The following is a 23591-nucleotide window of genomic DNA, read 5'->3' as shown; positions in this document are numbered from 1 at the left end:
CGGTGTGCCAAACACCAAGTGCCTTCCACAGCTGTGTTTAAGCATCCTTCAAGATCACAAGGAGTTTCTATTGAATATAATAGGTGTTCAGCACCTACTTTGAGGAAGGAAGGAGCAGAAACCAATTTTCTGTAGGTAGCTCAGCTTGGAACTTGCTAGCCCATTTATAGTTGTGATATGATATGATAATAGTTGTTCTATCATTTTCAAGTTCTTTAAGTAGTTATTCAGAGGTTCTGGATTTCTACTACTTAAGTACTTTCAGCTTAAATATATACTTCAGCACTTTTAATTCAAGTTACAAAGCACTTAAAATTCTCCATAGCAAATGAGGACCATAATTTTTGTGATCTGGGGAGCACAAAAAGCACAGGAATGATACACTTCAAAAATAAAGCATCCAAAACATGGACTTGTGAATTAGCACGGTATTTCCAACAAGCTTGTGTAGAAGTTTTGTTTTGTTTGCCCAATGTGGTGCACAGATTAAATACCAAATTTTCATAGAACTTAAGCAAATTTTTGAGAGAAAAATTTATAATTTTTTTTTGGAAACTGAGAGGAAATGAAGGAAATGGGATTCTGCCCAGCAACACACCACTCCGTATTTGCTTAAGTGCTGAAGCGGCAATTTTTTTAAAGAGAGGTTTTAGGATACTGAAGTACTTTGTTTGAATGTTTATATACAACATTTCTCTGTTGATTTATATCTTGATATTAAAGTCACCACAATGGTACGAGGCGGACTCTAGAATGACTGACTGTGAAATTTTCATTGCAAATTCTAGTAAATTCTTTTTCAGTGATTATGCGTCAGTGTGAAACATGCATATAAATTGATTAAGAATATCAGAAGAAGCCAGACATAATCAACATTATAATTTTATTTTTCAATTCGGCAACTAAAATATAATTTGAATTACTGTTGTTCCAATAAGCATAAACTCATTTAACTATTGTAATTTTGCTACTGCCATTTTGTTCACTTTTTCTTCCTGTGCCTCACCACAACTTGTGTCTCCTTTGACTATGTACTCCTCAAGGAAATGTCTGCCTGTTACTTCTATTGCCATATAATTTAAAACCAAAAAAGCTTGTTTCTTGTGAAGATAAAATTATTCTGACATTGTTGTGCACCTGTCCTGCTGCTTATGAAGGTAAGATGCTGGTCAGAACACCAGGCTCCAAACTTGAGTCTGTTCTAGTACTGTTTTATTAAATCATATACAAGATTTTAATGCTGTAATGCAATAGTTCTATACCTGAGTCATGGGTTTTGTTTCACTGTTATGTCCAGCACCAATAAGGTAATGGGGCTTAATTCCCACTTCTTCAAATTTTGGGTTATCCTTAATCCACTGGAACAGAGCAAAGGCACTCAGACGAGTCTTTGTGAAGATAATTCCTCTAGGTTCCTCGGTCTTCGTGAACTCCTCCATTAAAGTGTTTCGCAACTGTATTAGCTTATCATTTTCATATTCTGTCTTTCTAGTCAACTCTTCTAGCTGTTTCTTTTTTGCTTTAAAAATAGCAGATGAAGATTAAGAAAAAGTAACCATGTAAAATAACAGCTCTAGAAAAAAAAAAACAAACAACAAACCAAAGCAAAGAGCAGCTTTCTATTATATTCTCCCAGCATGGCTAATTCACATCCAGTTTGAAGAGCTGTGGGATACCAATTATTTTTTGAGTTTTAATAAATGTTTAATTAAAAACATACCAATCAGCCAAAGTAAATCACTAACTTTTTAAGATATGCTTAGTTTATAGTTCATGGTAGGAATAAGCAAATGAAAAAACCTCTTCTTATACATCAGAAGTGGTACAGAGTTAAGTGTATTATATTAAAGAGTTAAACCACAGCTTATAATATTTGCAAATTAGTTTTAAAATAATGGAAAAAAAATTTTACAAGGAGACACAGGTTAATATTCATAGCCCTCAGAGCTAATATAATTTTTATAAATTTGTGCATAAATTGTCCTTTGGATATTCATTAAAATAGGAATCCTCACTAGAAACATGTAATGTAATACACACCAGGATGCAGTTACTGGTACTGCAGCTTTTAAAGACAACTCAGTGACATGTTCAATGAATGACTATCTTTGACAGGCACTATTGACCATGACCATGGAGGCCTTCTCAAATGCTCTAGTTTTTTTTTAAAGTGTCTAATATTTAAAAGCCTACATCACTTATGATAATGCAAACACAGCAAAAGCACTCAAAGACAGGGGCCTGGGGTCACTCTGATGCCATCATTCCATGCAGATTCTTGAACTCCACCTTGTCCAATGCAATGGGAGTTAATGTATCACTAACTACCACACCACCTAGGTAGTAGCTTTCTGACTACAGTCTTATCTGTATTTTAGAATGTAATCACACATTTACATAGAAAAATAGATAGATGTAACAAACTCCCACAATTTCAACCCCTAACTAAAACTTACACTAAGGGCTGCAGTGAGTTATCACCCAAAGATGAACTGAGCTCTAAGAAGCTAGAAAGAGAAATTTCAGATATTTTTCTGTAACTCCTGGCTCCTTCAGGGGTAAAATCAAAACAAACTGGAGTATAATTTATTGTATACTTCAGGTTCTTTGAACTTCATTTACCTGTGGAAATTAATCTAGAAAACTCTGTTTCATTTTTTTAGTTAGCTTTGCTTTTTAGATTTCAGCAACAGCTCAATACTGAAATTCGAAATAAGGAGGCAATAAGGACAGGTATGAAGAGTCATTAAAACCCATTATGAAAACGAACATAATCTATTTTTTAAAAAGTTTTTTTAACACTTCCTGAATTTCTCAATGATAGCAGTCTAAGTTTTTAGTTCACAGGATACATGAAGTTAGGGTACACACTGCAGTAAAATCTATTTTCTTTTGCATTGTTCAGAGCAAATCTGTCTACTCTTCCATGTTATAAATGCAAGCAATGGAAAAAAACCCCACAAAAAATATTGATGTGTCAAGAACTGAATGAATCCTAGTGCCAAGGTGAATGATCAGAAAAAAGGCATGAAATTTTGGTCTTTGCAATTTAATCTTCTATTTAATTCTCTCACTAATTGCTCTTTACTTAAAACCTACTCAGTCATCACTCCTGTCTCTTAGTATATAGACTAACTTTGCTAGAAAGGTTTGGTTAAAAGCTCATCACTTTTGTATTTCATTTGCTCAAATTTTATCCCTCAAGAGCATCTACTGCAATACACATTTTATGTATGTATCAGTGTCCTCAGGGACATTTCTCTGGAGAAAAGCAAAGAATTCTATTTACTTACTGTAACCAAAAAGAAAGTGCCCTTGGGCCAAGACTGATGAAATTCTACTACAAACTGGGACATAATCATACTATGGTGCTGTTTAATGTATTTCATACTGCATGAACTGGGACATCTGGATACTGCATAATTAAGAACATGGCACTCTCAGGGATGTAATAATTAATGGGCCCATGCAAATCATGTTTGTGTATAATCTACCGCTTTCAAATACTAAATATCACAGTGTATTTCAAACTTACCATGAAATAAACCTATTAAAAATGTATCTGTTTCATCCTGTTTTGACACTGCTGGTGCATCATCATCATCATCATCACTCCTTACTGTCTTCTTACTTTTCTCCTCCTTGTAAAAGTTGTTCAGGTGATTGTATGCATCCACCATCCGGATGGTGTCATTTATCTGGAGAGCATCGTTATATTTCTTCAGGTGTTCTGCACAGACACGCTCCTTGCGTTTTTCTTCTTTTGCAGCTAAGAGTGAACAAAAAAATAAAACCCCCATGTCTGTGTATAGAATAAACAAAAAAAATGCAAAGTTGGGATACTTCTTCTATGTGGTTACCTTTTCTCTCTTCTCTAATCACCCACTGTTCATATGGCTGAGTTCCAAACTCGGACTTTGGATAAAGCTGGCAATAGTTTTGAATGTCTGTCATGATCTCAGTAATTCTCTCTCTGAATGGATCCTAGAAATAAAAAAATGTAAGCATCTTCTGACAACAAAAATATTGTCTAGTACCACACTGAGTAATTTTTTTTAAAATGTTAAACCTGAAAATAAGATCCAAGTAAGGTTGCTAAGTGTGTTTAGAACTACGGAAATGAATAGTTAGTGTGAATATAATGTCATCCATTACAATTACATACAAACATTTCAACTACAGTTCAGAAGATCTAAACCAGATACCTCAAAATTATATATCTCAGGTAAGTAAAAATTCAGGCCATTTGACTTTACTAATGCTTTTCTATACAGAGGAAAGCAGCAGGTAAATGCACACATATTCAAATTAGCACTAGGGATCACAATAAATCTATTTTAGCATTAGCCAGAGGCTTTTGATACCATATACACAACACACTTTTAATAGGCCATATAACTTCAACACGGAATTGTTTGAAAACACATACCCTTCTTTTGTCATCTGCAACCACAGTTTTCTTATATGGTTCCTTCACCTGACTCTTCAGCTGGGAGCTGTGCTCTTTAACAGTCATGATTCTACATGCATCAAGATTGGCACAGATCTGGAAGAAAGCAAAATATTATTTCTTCTAAAATGAATGAGGTGTTCCACATGAAAACTGAATTAACCCAACAGAGCTTCTCATTTAGATATTGGGTTTTACATAACTTTACTTTTTCCTACTAAAACAAGATATAGACACTGTCAGCACAAGAAAGGTCAAGTCTTTGAGAAGCATTTGAGATAAGCAGAACAAGTGACATTTTAGATCAGAAGTGATCCTTGCACACATGAGAAAACTTGCAGATCATGGTGTGAAATGGGTATTTTGAAAAGGAAAATACACCATCAATACTTTGGAAGAATAGATTTTGGAGCAGGAAACAACAAAACTAATAGTGAAGAAAAAATAAAGTAAATGGTAGGGAGTGATTATAAAAGTAAGATGGTTGTAAGGTATCATGAGAGTAAAAAATAATTTGAAAATATCTTGCTTGGAACAGGAAAAGACAGAAAATTTATGTGCTAACTGCATGATTGAACTGGACTTTTCTACTTCTGATCTCTTCTGAGAAGAAAATATTTATATTTCTGTCACAAAAGTAATAAGGAAAAATGTTAGAATTCTAATGAGCAGAGAAAACAGGAAAGGAGGTCTGGCAGGCAACATTTTTAATGTCTTCAGCAGAAGTTCTTTAATTGAGCTTGCGTATTTGGTCTACATTTCTTGAGATACAAGACCCAACATCCTGTAATTAAGATTTCAGAGCTGATGAATAGCAGTTCTCTGCTTTTCCATTGCCAGAAAGCTTTTATCTCAAAATATCTTGCAATTCTATCTACTTCAATACATCATAAAAGATTCTTGCAGACCTCACCTATTCAGCATCACATTCTGCTGTTGTGCAATTTGCTAGTCATGAGTTTTACTTTTGTATTACTAATGTGAATCCATTCAAAGAGAAATTTCTTTATATATAGAAATTATGCAACTGCACAATACACTTCTCACAATGAGTAACTGCTGTAAAGAAAAACATTTGTATGATACCGGTATCTCACAAACAGTTTAAGCTTGTTCAACTTTATTTTTCACTTTCCTGATTCTACAGAAAAGCCCAGCATTGTATCTCTATAAATACAGATATTAAACACTATGATCTCTCTAGGATTTCAGAATACATAGTAAATTCTAATGGACAAGTAAGATTTTTATTAACTATTAATTTTAAAATCTCCCTATTTTGTGGATTTTCTGCTTCTGATCTTCAGTTTTCTCAAGTGAGGAAATCTTTCTTCATTTTTCAGTAAACCTACTACCCTCTTAAGTAAACTTTATTTGTACATGGATTTCCATTAATTTATAGTGGGTCAATTTGCTGAATGTCTATGAGCTAGACTCCCATTTACACTTGAAAAAAAAATCAGATTATACATCTGGAGCCTAACACTGACTTCATGAGTTTTACTTGAACAAGAAAATACCCCTTTGATAGTCTGCAACAGTACGAGAGCTATTTACTTTCAGAATATGTTCTTCAGCTTTTGAGGAGGATTTTGCAGCTCCTACACCAGGGGAAGCTGTAAGTCCCAGAATCTGAGGCTGTGGGATCAGTGGTTTGTTTTCTTTCGCCAGCTTCCTGTTCATCATCTTTTCTTTTAAGTAACGTCGCATTATATTGTTGTAGACACCTTCCTTTTGAGTATGATGACACTCATCAATAACGATGAGTGAAAAATCTGGAAAAACAAGCAAACAAAAACCAACAATCCTAAAATGGTTAGTTTTCCTTCATATGTAGAATTTGTGTGACTAAATCTTCCTGCAGATAGCAACACTGTTGAAGAGAACCTGTAAGCTTGCTCACGCCGTAATTTATTAGGAAATTTGTATTGCTGCAGGAAGGTGAGGATGATAACTGTATATTTAAGGGACTTTGGAATCTTTGCTGCAGTCCTGATGTGTCAAGTAGTTTTACAATTCATGTAATGTAAAATGCATTTATAGTTTTGCAAAACCAAAATCTGATAGTATAAAGAATTTCAGAGACATAATTTTAATAACCAGAGGTAAGAACCTATTATAGTTCAACTCAGTCTTATCTTTTATATCCATAATTGTATCTGAAAATACTACATACTATTTATGACAAGACACACAAGATGTTATAAGCCTTTCAGGCATTCTGGAAATGCCTTTCCTGATTAAAATATGCTTCCATTTTATAGCAACACAGAAATTTCCTCCCTGTTCCTGTCCAATTAAAGGATTTATATTACTTTATGGATGTGCCATTTGAAAGAACAAACAGATGGTGAGAGCACTACCAATCATCTCTCTTTAGCAGAGGAAACTGATGAAGATTCAGGCAGGTACTATGTGCTCTTTAGTCAGGCCATACTTATATGCAAAAAGTACTATTTGATAGGGAAAATTAAGATTAATTTTGTCCATTTTAATTTTCTCACAAATACAGAAAACATCTCTTCAATCTTCCTGTATATGCAGCCAGTGACATGTATTTTAAGGCTCTGATTTGAAAGACTCATGCACATTTGCTTCTGTAACAGCAGAACTGGTTTCTGGAGACCCCACACTTCCTCTAGCTGGCCAGTAACTCTCTAATTCAACATTGCTTACTACAGGTTTGTAGAAATGACTGTAAAGCAGATCACTGAAATTATAGGTTAAACTTTTTCATTTCTTTTTCTTTTTTTTTTTTTTTCAGACAATTTCCATGGTCTGGTTTACACATTTGTGTGCTCAAACTGTTGCATCAGTACAAATTAGTTTCAACACGTATCAGAAGAAATAAAAAACAGCTAAAACATTCACACTTGGCCTTTTTCGTGGAGAAAATATTGTGTTACTTGATCTTTGAAGAACCTAAAGAAAGGAAGACAGAAAGAGGAAAAATGTTTTTTAAAGACCACAGCTAGGAAAGTAGACTATTGATCCATGTCACTGGGTAAATCTGATCATCTTCACACAAGTGGTTTAGGAAGCCTGTTTGGACTGGAGTGATGTAGTTTCGAACCTAAATTTCTATTTATTTCTAATATTTCTACATGTTGAGAGACTGCAGAATCAGTGCTGGCATTTTCTCCGTTATTTTGCCAACATGAAATTTCTCCCTTTGATTTTGACCCTCATCTCTGAAATGCAGATTCTTATAATCACTCAGGAAGAGCCTAACCCAAAAGAAAGAAGTACTTCTACTAAGCAAGTGCAGCACAACTTTTATAAATTTGACACAGTGACTTCAGCCCTTTGTGAAGAGAGTAAACATTTGGTAAGATGCAATTAAGAGAGTCTCCTTCATTTCATTGAGACTGGAATTCCATGTTACATGTAGTGCAGACCTCTGTGAGAAGTGATGAGAAAAGTATGAAGAGAAATGCAGAATAAAACACTTATAACTAACTAGGATGTTATATATAGTCTGCAAGTCACAGACATAAAAATGGTGTTGGCTCTGTTTAGGCTTGCTTGGCTTCAGTGCAGCTGAACTTATTAACACAGGTGTAATAGCAATGAAACACAGCCCTGTTTGCAGGACCACCTTAGTTCTGGAAGAAATGCACCTCCTTATGAAGGACACAGTGCAAGGTCTGAAACTTATTCAAAAAGCACTTCATTACACAAGCTGGTTGGGAGTCAGCCCAATTCTAATCAGCTCAACACTTCTGTAGAACTGTTAGGTGCCTCTCTACAGCATTCCCAAGCGATTCAGATTTGGGAAGGTTTAATAACTTAGGTGAAATAGAAAGGAAGAAAATCCCTAGTACTCCCTACACTACTAAAAAGGCATTTGGAAGGTGAGGAGGCAATTTTGAGATACCCAAGTCACCCTGCAGGAGTTAGTTTGGATCCAGTACTACTCCAGTCAGCACTAGGCACTGATAGACACAGACTTGACCTCTCAGGTTTCTCTGCTTCTTCTGTAGCATCTAGACAAGTATCTTTATGTCAGATCTATTATTTTCTATATTACAGCTCTCCCCTCAGCTACATTCTGTCCCATCTGAAAAAGAGCTAAATGCATGCAGATAGAGAGAGAATTCGATATCTCACAGAGAAGGGTCACTGCAGCCTGGAGCTGAACTCATGGGCTTTTACACTATTTGTATGTCACTTGCAGATAATACCACTTCCTTTCCAATCTCCCATAACTCTTTTCCACTTTAGTGTTCTGAGCAAATAATTTTACTTCATCTCATCTTCTGTTTACTTCAACTTCCTTTATCTGTTCTAAGAGACCATTGTATCCTGCCAACCTCAGAGAGATACAGTTATAAGTAACCATATATCTATGCATTAGCAAAATGATAACAGTTTAAAGCATACGTCTTTCATAATGTATTCTGAAATAATGTATTCTGAAACTACCAACTATATTTGAATCTTTATCATTTTTTTCTCATCCTATTTGTGACTTCTATGTAATATAACTGAATGTTCTACCAAGTCTGTAAAGTAGAACCAGTATGGCTGCATTTGCATGAAGTTGTACTTGAGCTAGATAAAATAGGAAACATAAAAAATATTTAGTACAAATGATCTGTAAGAGTCTAATCTGGCTTAGAAAAACTACTTGCTTTTAAACTAAGATGTGGTTTTGACTCTCAGACTACAGATTGCATTTATAAAACCAGACAAATTAAAAAATATTAACTACTGAATGTGTCTCTCTCATATACTCCAGAACTGAGATGTATTTTAGCCCTTTTATATATAATTCGGAATAAAAAACTTGCCTGATAAGTGGACACCTTCTTCATCTTCTTCTTCTGCATTTAAAAGTGAATTCTCTAGGATTTGTGCTGTACTAATTATGACATCATTTCTTCTGACAACTTCAGGGAATGAGATTTTCAGCTGAGAATCACCACTTAAACCAATAACCCGATACCAAGGCTTCAGGAATGGTTTAAATTCCGTTCGTAAATGCTGTTCTACCAATGGTACCTGAGAATAAACATTCCCAAAGAATTTAAACCAGAACATACATAGGATTAAAAATACATGCCTGTTGGCCAGAAATGTTTTTAGATGAGTATACGCTTTGTGCAAAATATACCTTTTTTTAAAAGCAAACATCCCCTTATTTTCTGCAGGGTAGGATTAAAAAAGACCCAACAAACACACAAAGCCAAGAACTAAAAACCCCAATCCCTCCCCTCTAGTAAAACTATTTTGCCCCAAGAATTTTGTGCCTTAGAAAGAATGAATAAACTGCATGCCCTGTCTCTTTAGATGAGCTTATAACATGTTACCAATTTAATTCTTACAGGAGGATATGGATATCTTTTATTCTTTTAATGAAATTCTTAAACATATTTCTGTTATTTTAATATTAAAATAGATGATTAATTTATATTACTTTATATTACATGTGCTAAATCAAACTGTAAAAATTACAGATTATTATCAGAAAATCCAACAGGATAACCCCTACCTACTGTGAGGCTCAGGTGAATCCAAACACAGAATGTGAAAAATATTTTTAAAATATGATCTTGGTACTTTTTATTCTAACATGAAATTACACTTTTTCTAAAAATGTAGTTATTAGGGCACATATAAATTTGCACTTGCACTAAGGTAAACTAAAGTCATTCACCCTTGCATCTCATGATGTTGGTGCAATGACAGTCAAGAGCTTTATGCCTTTAAACATAGCTACATCTGGATAAGCTAAGAAATGTGCGTATATTAATTTTGCAAGTTCTATTTTAACAGTGTATGAGGCTTGAAAAACACTGTTTTTTAAAAATTGGACCAACATACCTTATTAACAAGTACTATAACTTTTCCAGGCTCTGAGGCCCTTTTCTTCTTATCCAAGTGATCTCTGGTAATGTAAACAGCCACTCTGGTTTTACCACTGCCTGTAGGGAGACATATTATAATATTCTCTCCATTCAGTGCTGGCTTTGCAACTTCCATCTGGTAATCTCTCAGGATCAGATCTGGCTTAGGTGAAGCTCTGCTCTCCACTTCATCTTCATCTAAGGATGCAAAGAAATGTAAGTATCTAACATGAGGCATAAAGCATTTATCAGAATATTAAATGAATGTCAAAGGGAAAAACATTAATTTACTATCAGAAGCATCTTTTAATAAATAGATACAGGGCATATTTTTTTTTTTTTTTTATAGAATTGGCTGGGTTGGAAGGGACCTCAGAGATCATGAAGTCCAACCCTTGACCCACCGCTGCAGTTGCTAGACCATGGCACTAAGTGCCACATCCAGACTCTTTTTAAATATCTCCAGGGACTGAGAGTCCACCACTTCACTGGGCAGCCCATTCCAATGCCTGATCACCCTCTCTGTAAAGAAATTCTGTCTAGTATCCAACCTAAACTTCCCCTGGCACAACTTAAGACCATGCCCTCTTGTCTTGCTGATAGTTGCCTGGGAAAAGAGACCAACCCCCACTTGGCTACAACCTCCTTTCAGGGAGTTGTAGAGAGGGATGAGGTCTCCCCTGAGCCTCCTCTTCTCCAGGCTGAACAGCCCCAGCTCCCTCAGCCTCTCTTCATAGGGTCTTTGCTCGAGTTCTTTCACCAGCCTAGTTGCCCTCCTTTGGACCTGCTCTAGGACCTTGATATCCTTCCTGAACTGAGGGGCCCAGAACTGGACACAGTACTTGAGGTGTGGCCTCACCAGTGCTGAGTACAGGGGCAGAATCACTTCCTTGGACCTGTTGGCCACGCTGTTCCTGATACAGACCAGGATGCCATTGGCCTTCTTGGCCACTTGGGCACACTGCTGGCTCATGTTCAGCTTCCTGTCAATCCAGACTCCCAGGTCCCTCTCTGTCTGGCTGCTCTCCAACCACTCTGTCCCCAGCCTGGAGCTCCCCATGGGGTTGTTGTGGCCAAAGTGCAGGACCCGGCACTTGGCCTTGTTGAACCTCATCCTGTTGGAATCAGCCCAACTCTCCAGTCTGTCCAGGTCCCTCTGCAGAGCCCTCCTGCCTTCCAGCTGATCCACACTCCCCCCCAGCTTAGTGTCGTCTGCAAATTTGCTGATGGTGGACTCAATCCCTTCATCTAAATCATCAATGAAGATATTAAACAGAACTGGGCCCAACACTGATCCCTGGGGACACCACTAGTGACCGGCCGCCAACTGGATGCAGCCCTGTTCACCACCACTCTCTGGGCCTGGCCCTCCAGCCAGTTCCTAACCCAGCACAGATGCCCCTGTCCAAGCTGTGGGCTGACAGCTTTGTCAGGAGAATGCTGTGGGAGACAGAGTCAAAGGCCTTGCTGAAGTCCAGGTAGACCACATCCACAGCCTTCCCCTCATCCACCGGGCGCGTCACCTGATCATAAAAGGAGATCAGGTTGGTCAGACAGGACCTGCCCTTCCTAAACCCATGCTGGCATTAGCATAGGCATTGCTGCTCTGTGGACCTGTGCAACTCTGGATCAGAACTGCTTATCTCCAGTCAGCAGCCAGGGTAGGTGGAATAAGCCACAGTATGTCTTCACCAATCTTTGCTGACATAACTATAACTGTGTATGAATTCAAACGATACAGTTCAGTAGCACTGGGACCAACAAAGGTAGTGTTCAGTGCTGTAGTATTTATAATCCAGCCAATCTTACGTGATGTTCTCTTTAATCAGTACTGAAATTCATTTGGTTGCAAGAGAGCTACCTTTTTAAATGAAGAGGGTGAAAAAAAAGGATGGAGCCATAGAAAGAAAGAGATAGGGACCACTTAAAAAATGATTGCAGGGAGTTAAAGTATAAAGCTCAAACAGATAAGAAAATTCAATTGCCCATACAAGATAGAGCTAACTGCAGAATGTATCACTCCTATTCAAGGTAGACTGCGCTGCTTCCAGACTGACTCATACATAATGCAATTGAGCTGTTCCCTAAAAATCCCACACACGTTTGCTGCCTGAAAGCCAAAACCTTCCATCTATCATATAAAGTTCAATGGCAGAGAGTTCAGGTGTACGGCCTACAGGTGAAACAAACAATGTTCAAAAGTTAGAAGTGGAAAAATGCCACTGTATTATTTCAAGCAGTAAGAAAACCGTATCAAGTCTCTCGAGTTCACATACATTTAGGGAGTCAGAAATTATATATAATAATGTGAGAAGGATTTATTTGAATGGAGAACCCAAAAGGGCCTTTTTTCCCGCTACAGATATGTCTAAATCAGCCTCCAAGCATTGACTGTCTTCAGTGAAGAAAAAGCACAAATTCATTTTACTAGACTAAAATTGACTGTTCTCAATGAAGAAAAGGCACAAATTCATTCTCCTAGAATAAAATTGAAGGAAAAAACCCTACAGTTGTATTTCCTGATGACACCATTAAATGAAGAATCATGAGGATTTTATTATCACTGATACATTGCACACAAAATAAGTGTATTTTTCTAGTACCCTCGATTCCATTAAATAAAATTAAACTAACAAAAAGTAATGAAGCTTGATAAAATACTGCTGATGGAAACATCTGAATGTCATTCTTAAGTGTTTTTTGCTTGTTTTGCCTTTTAGTGTGAGTGCAGTAGTACCTGGATCACAGGGAAATTCAGACCAGAGAGTACTTGCTGTCACTTACCTGACTTGTGCTACTCTCTTTTGAGAAAGAATGTTGTTTGCTTTCTGGTTGGATAAATTCAATAGTTCAATCACATTGAAACTAGCACTTTATCACCCATCTGTTTCGTTAAATTTCAGTTTCTTAGCATCCTCAATTAACTGTTCAGGCCTAAAAAATATTTAACTTAGCTCTCACCAAGCTTCCTCAGCCCTGTTTAGATAGAGGCTAATTCAAGTACCTCTTCACAGGATATGATTCCATTAAAGAATTTTCATCATGCACAACACAACTTCAGAGAAGATGTCTACCATCATACAAGCCTCAAATGTATTGCTGCTCTAGGCTGAAAGAAACATAATTATTCCTCTGTTGTCTAAGTTCTACCATTTTAAAAAAATTTCTTAATTTTCCTAAATTTAAAATGATCCTTGCACAAAAAACTGTGATTAAATCCACATGATTCTTTGCATTAAAATCCAAATCAGGTCTGTGAATTAAGACACTATCCAAACATCTGTGTTAATACAACTGTAAAATTTCAAGATATAGAATCTATAAATATCACATCTGCATCTCCTTAGCTTTTCTTCTTACAGTTGCTCTCACTGAGTTTACTAGGCATGACTAAGAATCATGACTGTTTTTAGAAACATTTTACCTAGTTACTTTTACAGTCCTCACATAGAAAGAATGGATAGCAAGTAAACACTGGGGGAAAAAAAAATCTATTCTGCATCCTTCACATAACTGTAGTGATTTAATTTTTTTATGTTTGACATAGTTTTTATCTTGGACATAGAAAATGCACAATTTACTTCATGGGAGATTTTTCAGGAATCTTAAAGGATCAGGATATACATGTATATGTGCTGCCATATACCAGTAGCCTGTATCAGCCTGACCAACTGACAAAGTGGGGCTGTGCACAGAATAGGGAAGTTTTGGTGGCCAGACATTTCCTGTGACACACTGAGGGAAAAAATAGAGTGTGACTGATGAGTCACCTCAGTAGATACAGAAGTGCAAAGTATATTCTTCAGAATACATAGGCTAAAGCCCTAGCTATACGGCACCGATTCAGATCTGAGATACCCTGAATTTTCTATGTACTTACAGAATACATGGATTTTAATATTTAGAAACCTTGAAACTATTTTAAAAGCATTTATAGTAAGCACTTTGCAGGCATAAAACATTTACATTGACTTTACTAATCTAATACTTGCTTTATTAGGCAGAGCTGGCCTGTAAGGTACCTAAATTGTTTCTAGACCTTGCACAAGACAAAGTCCCACCACAAACTTAGTAGAGGGTAGATTCCAAAAGGTAAATGGTTTGTCTTGAATTCTGTGTGGGAAACACAGGCTGTTCACCATAGTGAACAGCTGCAAATTTGTTCTGTCTGAGGTTTAAGATTAAAAAGAAGAAAAAAACTTGGAATGTGTTTTATTGGGCTCAGAGTATACACATTGCAAGTTCGTATCAGACTGCAAACTATTAATGAAACATAGTCCAATATTTAGTTTGAAACTATATATATAACTTGCATATATTGTTAAATATGAGATTTGCAAAGGTCTTCAGATAGTAAGCTCCATTGATTAGGAGCTATTAAATTACTTAGGACCAAAGCAGACTTCCATTGCTGTTCTGCAGGTACCTTGAAAAGGCTTCTCCTCCCTCTTAGATGCCTCCAAAGCATGTCCTGTTCCTTTGCACTTACCCTATGCAGAGGCCAGGCACAAACAAAGCACACGTATAAGGAAGCATTTTGAGTTTCTTTACAGGTGACTGCACCTGATGAATTCTGCAAGTTCCTTCCAGCATATGTGAGTCTATCATTTGGCATCACTGCCCATTTTGTATTATGATGATATCTAGAGACTTACTCAAATGATCGAAGAAAATCAATTCTTTCGGGGCTGGAACATAAGTCCAGACTCACAAAAAATGGCATCTGTTTCACAACAAAAATAAAAGGAAGTCTGACATCTAAATACTATGAACTAGAGTTCACATTGTAAGATCTCCACTGATTTTTGTTCCAGCCCATTCACAGAGTACTTACCCTCCATAGCTTATTTTGCAATTGCTAAATAATAAAGGGAAACATACCTGAATCACTGGTTATGCAGCCTTGTCCCAGGTTTTCATCCAAATTACTGACACTTTCATCTCCTATGGAGATATCCGACTCTAAATGCAAAACACAAATGTAGTATACAGAATATTTGCTACAAAATAGAAATAGCAACAGCGTGTTGTTGACAATAGATATTCTAATGTTAAGCTCTCCCTCTGCTGGACAATCGATGTATTACACAGGCTGTTTTTTCCAGTTACAAGAGTAATTCATACAGCTAGTTTTTCCAAAACTCAGTCCTGTTAGTATCTAAAGAGATTCATAGTTCTTATGGAAAAATCATCTGCTAACAACTTCCCCCTGCTCTTTCAGCTTCCCTGAGGAACACTACAACTGAGCTCAGTGTGCATAAGAAATCTGTCAGAATAATAGCATTGACTCAGTTTTGCTTAATTAGCTGATGTCCCATCATGTTTTGCTTAGTTATCTTGTGAACCTGTGTCCTATCAGGCTTTTCATAGTTTTTTCCAGTCAATATCCCACTATGGACCATATCCATATTGTCCCCAACTACTAATTCATAAAGCAAAACAGGTGCTATGAAAGAGTTTAGAACAGAAGTTAGTGTCTTAGGAATGAAATACACACTACAAAATCTTGTTGAAATCAAGCCTAGTCTGCATTCAATAAAAATATGAAGCTTTGACTTCTTTTATGCAAGTTTTTCTCTCCTTGAAACGTGAATGAATGACAGAAACAAAATTGCAATTTCACAGAATAACAAACAGAAATTAAGCTATCTTAGCTACCAGTACAAGTCAGGTAGCTGTTTAAATGCTTTTAGCTTTTCTTACATAACCCTGAAAAGTGATGCAAACATCTGTCTTGCTGTCCTATAGTTTTTGTGATTTACTCCATACAGACCTCAGTATCTGATCCAACTATGAATAACCACAATCTGTAGGAAGTCATATGAGGACCAAGGGCACTAAGCACTATAAGCACCTGAATGAAAAGCCTAGTCTCCTAGAAATCAATGCAATCAACAGAAAATCACTTAAAAATATATTCACTGCAGAAGCCTAATTTATATAAAATTTCACTATTATAATAGCACGCACTTAATATCAACTTAAAATACATCATTCAGTGTCCTGAAAAAAGAAAACCTCACCTTTTATAACCCATGTTCAAAGACATTTACAAACAAGTAGCATTTGTGAGAATTCCAACTATGAAGATGACACTGTGATCTTTCATTTTCACTTTCTAGGAATCCATAAGGATAGGGAAGAGGACAAAATTAAAATTCTATGTATCTATTCCATGTGGTCTCCCATATAAAACGACCGACTGGAAGATGAATATGCAGCAGAGAACATGCATTCACAAACTATTTTATACATAATTATCTGAATTATAATTAGAAAATAATCTCTCAAGAGAAAACATCAGTGGTGAAGTGAAATGCAAAATACTCATTTTCCAATGAAAGGTCACTTGAATAATGTTCTCCTTTTCTAACTGTAAACTTTCTTTAACTATTTTAAAAATATAAAAGAACCCCAGTAAACCTTTCCAAAGCAATGAAGTTGAAAGAGCTTATATTCTAACAGCTACTTTCACCACTTTCACTAGTCTTCCCTACAGTGCTACTTGCACAATGTATGGCAGCATATTCCACAAAAAGATTTTCAGTCACTTTGCACTGGCCAATATGTATAAAGACAACAGAATGCAATTAAAAAAAACTGTATCAAAGCAACATTAATTTAAAAAGTATTTATCTCCTGCCCTGTGCTACATTATGTCACTGTGAGCAAGTTGGCTGATGACACCAAATGGTGTGGTGAAGTCAACATGCTGGAGGGAAGGGAAGCCATCCAGAGGCACCTTGACAGGCTCAAGAAGTGGGCTTGTGCAAACTGCATGAAGTTCAACAAGGCCAAGTGCAAGGTTCTGCACCTTGCCTGGGTCAAGACAATGCCATGCATGAATGGCTCAGAATAAACTCCTGTCGGCTGAAGCCAAATGAGAGGCATTTCAGTCACTTGCAGGAAGCCAGTTCACACCAACCTGCAGTCAATCTGAACCACACTGCCAAAATTCATTCAGTAAGTACAACCTTTGCACCATTTCTCTTTACAGATCTGCTCAGCTGCACGAACTGCTAATATCCACTGCCTTTTCATGTCAGTGCAGACCATAATTTCAGGATAAAATTAGCTTGTGGCAGGCTCGGTAATAGCTGATGGATCTAGTTATCTGTAACCCTCAACCTCACAAGGCTCAGGGTAAAGTTCAGGCTAGCAGCAATTAAAACCTCCTCTCAGTGAGGCTACAATTAAAGATGCTCAGCTCTGCCCTGAAAGGACCCTAAATAAGAATGAGGGTAACTCAGTCTTACCTACATTGAATCATTTAAAATATTTGTCAACTCCTCTTTATATTGCCAAATTATGTTCTAATCCAGGAAAAGTAAGCTGAAAATTTTGCTGTAGTCAATAATTTACTACTTGCTATGATATGCTGTTGTGTCACCCTAAATGAGAAATAGGCTCCTACTGTTGCACACTTGAAAGGCTGCAGTTTTCAAAGCCAATTTATCTATTCACTCATGTTTGATAAAAAAGAGCATCCTTAGTTGTCTTACTCCTTTGGCTGAGTGAGCCCACTAAAATAATTTCAGGCAGGATTTATCTCAGCTTTAGCTATTGTCTGAGCTCCATTGGAACTTGTAACGTGTATGAATTGTTCTTTAACCATACAGCATATGTTTGAGTCATTGGTTCCTAACTATGTCTGGAAATTGTTGCTGGTAATTGCTGTTGATCATAATCAATTCCCAAGGCACATATTCATATGAACAACAGGCTACAACAATTTTAGAAAATGTACTAAAATGTACTTTGAACATAAGAAGTAGGTGACAAAAGTTGTTTGCTGCATGGTAAATACAAATACTCAAACAGTAAAATTACTTGCTGGACAGCACTAAAAGACTTACCAAACTCAAAAAATGTTTTCAAAATAAAATTACCAATCTTATAGAAAGATTTGCTTTATACAGCTGCAGTTATAGTGGTACAGAAATATTCCTCTTGCTTTGTCAACACTGGGAAGAGTTGTCAGTGTAAACCTAATTTTTTGATTGGATGTCATAAATGTACCACGAATAGGTCTGAAATGAGGTAATCATTTAATAATATTAATATTTTAAATTAACAATATTAAATACATGTGAAAATTACTAATTTAGGCACACAGTACATTAAGAAATAATACATAGTTGTTAAAAGTGCTGCTTAAGAAGAAAGGAAGATCATTAATTTTCAGTTATAAGAAAATCAAGCAGCCCATAGTAAACAAACCATCATCACTACAACCAAAATATGTCTACATGAAGGCTACACATAGTGTGCTACAGACTTTTTGGCCATGTCCTCCCAAGACATTCTGCACTGTGCTAGCAAATTAGTTCCTGAACCAGCTCTTATGGTTCATGTAAGATATGAACCATATCATATGTTCATATTAATTAGTTGAAGTATGACAACACAACCTGGTCCTAGAGCACCTCTTTGAACTGAAGTGAACACATCTATAGATCTGACCTTCAAATTGTTACTGTGGTTAATTTACAGGAAGAAGTGGAATTCCCTGATTAAAAAAAATCAAGGTTTACTTTTTCCATTCATTCCATTCACCTTGACAATACATGTTCCTGAATTTTTGAGCAAGATGGGATCCAACACACCAAGAATGTTTCCTCAGTTACTTGTAGTTACTAAAGTTTAACGTGTACCAGCATGAAATGCCAGTTACTAGACTTACCTGAAAATACAGAATTCTTTTCAATAGGCATTCCCAGTTCACTGTTTTCACTGCTGCAATTATCTTTCGCATTTTCTTGCTGTTTCAAATCTTCCACTATGGCATATTCTGGTTGGCATGAAGCCTCTGTTTCTTCATTTGAACTCTTCTTCATCTCATTTTGTCTATTCTCTGTTCCTAGAAAATAAATAGAAATTTCACAGCACTATAAAATATTTCTTTTAGCCTAGAGAACAGAAAACAAAGAACTAACCTGTATTCATCATCCACATAATTGTATAACATATGGTCTTGGTCTTGACTTAAACTTTATAGTTTGGAATGCTGGTGTTTTTATACATATTTATTAATAAAGCTGTTAGCCATAAATCTCAAATATTTGCAGTCACTATAAAAATCTGAAAATTAAATTTGTGGACTAGACCACATTTCCTACCTTCTCAATTCCATAGATTCTGTGAGTTCATAAATGGATGTACCTTATAATAAGAATTCAAAACTTGTCCACAAAACAGAACACCTGAGAGAGCTTTCACAGAATGTCTTCACTCTTTCAATTTCTTTGTCTTACTTCAAAGATAGAAATAATTGCTCTTTGGCTTCTCTATTCTTTTATTTTTATATTAGACTCATCTAGAACTACACTGAAAATTCATAAATGCAAAGTTTGGAAACAACTGAAAAAAAATTAACAATTTGCATAATTGATAAATATTTATTACTTTGTTTGCCTTACTAACAGCAAAGTAACAAAGACCATAATTTAAGCCTGACAAAACTGCAACACAAAATGAAAATCTGCACCACAGCAGCTAATGAGCAATTCCCAGGATCTGACTTTCACTCAGAACTATCTTCTGAGACTCTAATTTGTTTAGTCTTGTCCTGCAGGCTGGCACACTCAGCCACCTTTGAACTGTTCAAATATGGCAGCAGTTTGTCTGTGTCTGGTGGAAGACAGGATGATTGCTGTCCTCAACTGGAAGAGACACCTTCATGCCCCTCTTATCCCAATCTTAATCCATTGTTCCATAAGCAGCAACTAAAAGTAGAGAAACATAGTTCTGGTGAGCTCCTTCAGTGAGAAGGCTGAAGCTGCTAAATAGGAAATCTGTTAAAAAACGTTAGTCTCAAAAATCTTAAAAAACATATGTGAAGTCCTGTAAAAAATGAGGGATAGAGTATCTGGGGGCTGCTTCCTTTATCGTATTTTAGAATCCAGAGGAGCACTGAGATAGATTATAATATCATAGTTAATGTACAGAAATAAAAAGTAGAAGCTGAAACTCTATATATCTTTTAGTTTAATTTTTGTAAATCGTCTCTCTACTAGTTTATTCTACTATTTATAATAAATTTTTTAAAAAGTCTAGAGACTTTGGAATGTCTTATCCCCAAGGAGACAGTATACTTTAAAATGCACATACATTTGTAAAGCATTAGGAGACACTCAATCCTTCTGTTGAAGGAGAAATCTAGATAAGATGTATTTTGTTTGTTCAAATTAATCTTCAGAATACTTTTAGAACTTATAATAGAAACATCACATTGGCAAACAATGGTAAAGATTCAATTTCATAACAAATACATATATATTGTTGGATTCTGATACTGCTTAATAAGGATTTTTAACATTTATGAAACTATTGAATCAGCTCTTACATATCTTGATTTTGAAATCCCCAGACAAGTTAAATCATTAATCTCAGTGTCATGGCAAAATCAGTATGGTCAGTATCACTGTTTCCCTACAAAAAAGAAGTATTAAAAAACACACATTAGTACTAGTGAAGTAAGATGATTACCTCCTGGGTTTCCACTTAAAACATCTGCAAGGTGTCCATGTTGAGTTTCACGGAGAGCACTCAAAAAAGGAGAGAACCAATCTTTCTTCTGCACTATTCTACTCAGTAGCTCTCTTGCACCATCTCTGTTCCCACAATTGTCAGTAACAGTGTGGATCTGTTGAAAATGAGAAAAAAATGACCTTGAGAGATTTTTCAGATGGTTCAGGGAAGTTAGGAGGAGAAATACAGGTACAAAAGCATTTCCCTGTCTTCATTAAAATACACTTAAAAATTCAGTATAGAGCAGGCCTGACACTCATCAGAAGAGATTTACTGCAGCTTTATCCAACCTCATGTTTATTCTGTATGTTTTTTGATGGGATATATAAAACTTCTGAGACCTGAAATGTAACTAAGAGACTGGTACTACTGGATAATGGTTATAAAAACTATATTATTGTTATTATTGTTATTGTTATTATTATTATTATTATTATGGAATAATAATTGGTGTTGCCCCTGTGTTAGGTAACAGCTAACCTTGATTAAAGAGAACTGATAGCATACAGTTTACCAGATCTCAGACTTAATCTGTAACAAGACCCCATACATAAAATCAAATATTTCCCTTATACTGACTTCATAATCTCAGTTCCCATTTAAAGATACAATAGAGTGGCATGGAAAAAAGCTCTGGATGGGAGAGGAGCCCAGGAAAGCTGCTCCATATACAAGGATCACCACTTCCATGCCCAAGAGCAATGTGTCCCAACAAAAGGGAAGGCAGGAAGGAATGCCAGGAGGCCTTCCTGGATGAGCAAGGAGCTATTGAACATAGATGTAAAAACAAGGGCCACAGAGGGTGGAAGCAGGGACAGGTAACCTGAGAGTAGTACAGAGAAACTGTCAGAGAAGCTGGGGATCAGATTAGCACAGAGCGAATTGAATCTGGCCAGGGATGTCATGGGCAGCAAGACAAGTTTCTACAGGACTGTCAGAAATAAGATGAAACTAGGGAAAATGCAGGCCCTCTCCAGAAACTGGAAACCTGGTCATGCAGGACGTGGAAAAGGCTGTCACTCAATGACAGCAAGGGACCTGGGGGTGTTTGTTGACAGCCAGCAAAACAGGAGCCAGCAGTGTGTCCAGGTGGCCAAGAAGGCCAACAGCATCCTGGCCTGCATGAGAAACAGTGTTGTCATCAGGACTAGGGAGGCACTTTTCTCCTGTACTTGGTGCTGGTGAGGCTAAACCTTGTGCTGTATTCAGTTCTGGGCTCCTCACAGCAAGGACTTGGAGCATCATTTCTCTTTTTGGCCCGAGTTTCAGTACGGCCCTTTAATTTTTGCACTTACACTGCCATTTCTAGTTGTGGCTTACTATCTGCCCCACAGCTCCTGGGAGAGCCCAACCTCTTGTGGCACTGCCCAGCACCCGGGTCACTTACCCGATCAAGATCCTCATCATGGAATATGCCCATCTGCAGGCACTTCTCGGCCACTTGCATGGTCTGCATTTTATCCACCAACGTGCCGTGGAGCAGCTGCACCAAGTGCACGCAGAGGTCGTGGTCAGCCTCCTGGGCCGGCGAGGGGAGCTGGCCGAGGCTCGGATTCACATAGCTGGCGGCCAAGCTGCAGCCACCGTACTCCAGCGCCTGCAGGAACTCGTGGAACCACCCGCACCCGCGGGGCCCCCGCTCCACGGCCCGCAGCAGCTCCTCCGCACCCTCCACCTCGCCCCGCTGCAGGGCGGCCGCCCGCACCTTCTCCCTCTCCTCTGCGCTCAGGGAGGGAAGGCGGTCCAGCACCGGCTGCACCCGGATAACCTGCTTGATCCGCGGCCTGAAGCAGGAGATCATGTAAAGGAAGCGCTCGTCCTGGCGCTCCTCAGCTGTTGCCGCCGGCCCGGGACTACGGGACATCTCCGCTGCCTCTGGAGCGCCGGGGGGGTCGGTCCCTGCGGGGGTAGCCGAGGGTGTCTGGCGGCGGATGTCGGGCAGGGGGTGAGCGAGCAGCGCGTCCTCCGCCCCGCGCCTCCTCTTTAACCCGGTACTCGCTCCCCTTTCGGTTTCGTTTACGGGCCGGTTGTGTAAGGGCAGGGACCGGTTCGAGACGCCTGCAAGTACGAGGGTGGGGAGACACTCGGAATGTCTTTTAGAAAGCAAACCGTGACTTTAGGAAAACAAACATCACCTGAAGTTGTGTCATTGCAGCTCAGGAGTTCCTAGGGCGTGTCACTGGTGGCTTATTTTAAACCCCAGATGATCCGAGGGGTTTGTAATCGTTATCTGCAGAATGTGCTTTTTTGCAAAATACAACCTCACAAAAGGCCATCAGAGAAGTAAATCAGACTTGTATATAGTAATGTTTTACTTTGAGTAGGTTTTAAAAGAGATTTGACTAACTTCCTAGAGGAATTTCTTGGATAGAGGTTTAGGTTGGATATTAGAAAGAATTTCTTTACGGAGAGGGTGATCAGTCATTGGAATGGGCTGCCCAGGGAGGTGATGGATTCTCCGTCCCTGGAGATATTTAAAAAGAGGCTGGATGTGGCACTCAGTGCCATGGTCTGGTAACCACAGTGGTAGTGGATCAAGGGTTGGACCTGATGGTCTCAGAGGTCCCTTCCAACCCAGCCGATTCTATGACTGTTGGGACAATTTTCCCCTAAGATGTGATTTCACCCATATGGCAGATGTCAGGAGCAGGCTTGGTTTCAATCCTGAGATTGTAGGGAACCTCAGTGCGATTCTGATGTAAGGCTTCAGATCCTGACTCAATTTCATGTTTTGTAGCAACATAGAGAGCATGATTTCTGTG

At 37.7% G+C, this 23591-nt stretch overlaps 1 protein-coding gene and 1 long non-coding RNA gene across 3 annotated transcripts in view; one reads left to right on the top strand and one right to left on the bottom strand.

Annotated features, from left to right (window-relative positions):
* Window positions 1-23110, bottom strand: part of IFIH1 (interferon induced with helicase C domain 1) — a 27920-nt gene extending 4810 nt beyond the window's left edge. The window contains exons 1-11 of one of the 2 annotated variants that reach the window (XM_071747530.1): window positions 22217-23110; window positions 20788-20944; window positions 18983-19159; window positions 15181-15261; window positions 10277-10497; window positions 9244-9454; window positions 6008-6225; window positions 4430-4546; window positions 3861-3984; window positions 3536-3769; window positions 1263-1519 (exon numbers count right to left, since the gene is read on the bottom strand). In XM_071747530.1, the coding sequence (XP_071603631.1) occupies window positions 1263-1519; window positions 3536-3769; window positions 3861-3984; window positions 4430-4546; window positions 6008-6225; window positions 9244-9454; window positions 10277-10497; window positions 15181-15261; window positions 18983-19159; window positions 20788-20944; window positions 22217-22693 (2274 nt within the window). In that variant the 5' untranslated portion in view covers window positions 22694-23110. The remainder of the gene's footprint in view (window positions 1-1262; window positions 1520-3535; window positions 3770-3860; window positions 3985-4429; window positions 4547-6007; window positions 6226-9243; window positions 9455-10276; window positions 10498-15180; window positions 15262-18982; window positions 19160-20787; window positions 20945-22216) is intronic. The other variant, XM_071747529.1, reaches the window with a different exon arrangement.
* The window catches only part of LOC139797750 (uncharacterized), a 22322-nt gene continuing 15866 nt past the window's right edge, over window positions 17136-23591 (top strand). Inside the window, exon 1 of the long non-coding RNA XR_011726576.1 lies at window positions 17136-17262. This is a non-coding gene — a long non-coding RNA (uncharacterized lncRNA). The remainder of the gene's footprint in view (window positions 17263-23591) is intronic.

Source organism: Heliangelus exortis, chromosome 6 (assembly GCF_036169615.1).
Source record: "Heliangelus exortis chromosome 6, bHelExo1.hap1, whole genome shotgun sequence".
Classification (NCBI taxonomy): Eukaryota; Metazoa; Chordata; class Aves; order Apodiformes; family Trochilidae; genus Heliangelus; species Heliangelus exortis.
Note: the sequence above shows the minus strand (reverse complement) of the source record. Positions and strands in the feature narration are given on the sequence as shown.